Source organism: Corvus brachyrhynchos, unplaced genomic scaffold (genome assembly GCF_000691975.1).
Source record: "Corvus brachyrhynchos isolate BGI_N302 unplaced genomic scaffold, ASM69197v1 scaffold114, whole genome shotgun sequence".
NCBI classification, from domain to species: Eukaryota; Metazoa; Chordata; class Aves; order Passeriformes; family Corvidae; genus Corvus; species Corvus brachyrhynchos.
Window position 1 is genome coordinate 1,619,201 of NW_008238337.1, and position 2,719 is coordinate 1,621,919.

Genomic DNA, 2,719 nt, shown 5'->3' on the forward strand with positions numbered 1-2,719 from the left:
AAGACAAGGAGTGGTGTGAGGGCACCAGCCCAAGAGGATGGGAGGAAAGTGGAAAATTGTTTTGCTTGTGGTGAGGTGAGCTATGAAGAAGCCACACTGCAATCCTGCCATGACCTGAGCAGTGACAGTTTCAGCTGATTTTGGGCTATGTCTGACTGAACCTAAGTTTAAGGCTGCCTAAGGCTGTTGTCAGGGACTTTGGAAAGAATCCTTGAGTTTCCTTCAAGGGCAGATATCAAAAGCCTCATGCAAATTGCCAATTCTGGCTCTTACATGAAGGTGAAGTTGAAACAACACAATGCTGTGGCTTCACAGCTGCTGGGAAATGCTTGGATTTGGGGTTTTTGCAAAGATAAAAGCACTCTGCTCGTTCTCTTTCAAACCTACATCTCCTGACTGCAGTCCAAATGTCTTGAGTGCTTCAGTTTATCACTCAAAAACTCATAAAAACTCTCCCATGTTTAGGATTTGGGGAAACACATAGGAGATGGAGGTACAAGCAGATTAAAAAGTAAAGAGAAAAGTCATAATAATAAAAAAGAACCAAAATGAAAAGCCACTAAATCTCAGGTAAAAATCATCCAAATCTAAAAATAAAGGAAATGTAAAAACCTTATGTACAAAGTAAATGTCAGAGTGAGCACAACTAATGCTATCTCTGAACTATTGGTTTAGAATAGCCCTGCAAAGTTAAAAAATCCTCATGAATGGTCAATAAAACAAGAGATCATTTATTTCCTGTTGAAATCTTTCCTGTTCTCATGGGCACGGAGCTACCAGGGGGATGGCACAGCATCCACACTTTCTGCCCCTCCTCCATGGAAAATGCCAGCAGTCCTGGCACAATCCAAGCAGCAGCAAATGCTTTGCACCAAAACTCTGTAAAGCCTGCCAGTTTGCAAGCAGAGCAGACTCTCAGACCATTCTCTTTATTTCAGCTGGCCAAATAAATCAGGAGACACCGGGGGTAAATTTCCAGCACTGCCTCTAATGGGTTTAACTTGAGGATGCCCACGACTGCTAAGCACGGCTGAATGTCTCAGTCACTGCAAAGTTTGCTCCTGCAATAAACACCAGCCTAATCCTGCAGCCGTTTGCTCAGCAAAATCCCTGCTGCTTTTAGCAGGATCTGTGCCTCAGGGGTGGGACAGACAGGCAGAAGAAGGGAAGTTCAGTGAGGATTTAAGCAGTCAGCTTAAATCCTTTCATTCCTCACCTAGCACAGCTCTTCCTGCCACGAACAGCAACGCTGCCTCTGTCACTGAAGCAAACACACCGATTGCTCTTGCGCCAGATTCTCATCACCTCTTCTGTCATAGCCAAAAAAATATCCACATAATCAAGCAGTCAGTCATTCCCCTTCTCTGGAGCTCATTATCTGAGTATCCTGCAAACTGTGTCCCATTGCCCTTAGGTTTATGCCCTCATAAAGTGCTGGGTAATTCTCCTCCACTGTTGTCTCTCTGGGCTCCTTAGGCTCTTCAGTAGCTGAGATGTTCTCCTGGGCACTGGAGGGCTTTAGCTGGAACTGCCACAGTGTTCAGCACTCCACTTCCAGCTGCCAGCAAGGCTTTTTCACTGGGTTATAAATCTGAGCTGCTGTCATGCCTTTTCCCCGCTAATATTTTTCAACTTCGCCTGAAATCCACCAACACAGCAGCGTTCCTGGAAGTTCTTATCTTGCAAATTGTGCAAATGGTGGTTATTACAGAATGGGCATTTCCAGTAGGGAATGATGGGATCAGAGCTCAAAATCCCCACTCCCTTCCCCCTCCTTTTTTCCTGGTGGAACATGGCCTTCAGTAGGAGTGCAAGTTGTTTCTTACTTAATTCAGAGCTGCTAAGTAATGCTGCAGCCAGGTGTGCTGTTCAGTGCATGTGCACAGACTGAACAACCACCCGAATTCATGGAATCACAGAAGGTTTGGGTTGGAAGAGACCTTGACTGGTGACCTACTCCAGCGCCGTGGCAGTGACACGGACCTGAACCCTTCCTTGGCCCTGTCATCTGTCACAGCAGACAGGAGCTGAGGGCTGGCAGTGCTCAATGTCTCTCACACACACACAGAGCTGTGTTACACCAACCAGACAGGTCCAGGTCCTTCTCCTCAGCTTTGCACATCGGAATGTGTGATACAACTTCCTGAGATTGTGTGGAATTGATTAATGCTCCGGGCAAAGCCACTGACTTTTAAACTGTACAGATCAGGACAAAATGCAGCGATTGTTGGATGTTTTAACAAAGGCTGAGGCAGGCTGTAAAGCTGATGGCAAACAGGAGAATTTAGATTCTGAGGAATGTTCTAAAAATGGCTGTGTTCTAAAAGCAGAGGCCCTGGCCACGTGTCTGGAGTGAGGCAATGCTGTGAACATACCTTTTGTTGGAGGTGACAGGAATCCTCCAGCCTTTGATCTGGCTGAGCTCTGTGTCAGAGATCTCAATCTGCAGCGGGAGCCTGGGAACCCAGACCGTCACTTCTAACTGGGTGGTAAAATGCTGATAAGTGAAGTTAACAATAGTATCCACTTTGCTTTTCATTTCCTTGCCATTAACGAAGATGGAGTCACAGCTGTCAGAAACCTTAAAAAAATTATAAAAAATTAGGAAATGAACAAAAGTTCCTGAGGAAGAACAAGGATGATACATCAGTCCTAAGACAACACTGAAAATGTAAGTCATGCATATTGCATTTCCAGTTTTCTAATTAGAAGCAAACAT

The 2,719-nt window shown here is 45.2% G+C and overlaps 1 protein-coding gene across 1 annotated transcript in view; it reads right to left on the minus strand.

The window, feature by feature from the left end:
* LOC103615902 (transmembrane protein 132B) overlaps positions 1-2,719 on the minus strand; it is a 172,004-nt gene that overhangs the window by 14,232 nt on the left and 155,053 nt on the right. The window contains 1 exon segment of the mRNA XM_008634007.2: positions 2,376-2,581. Coding sequence (XP_008632229.2) covers positions 2,376-2,581 — 206 coding nt within the window.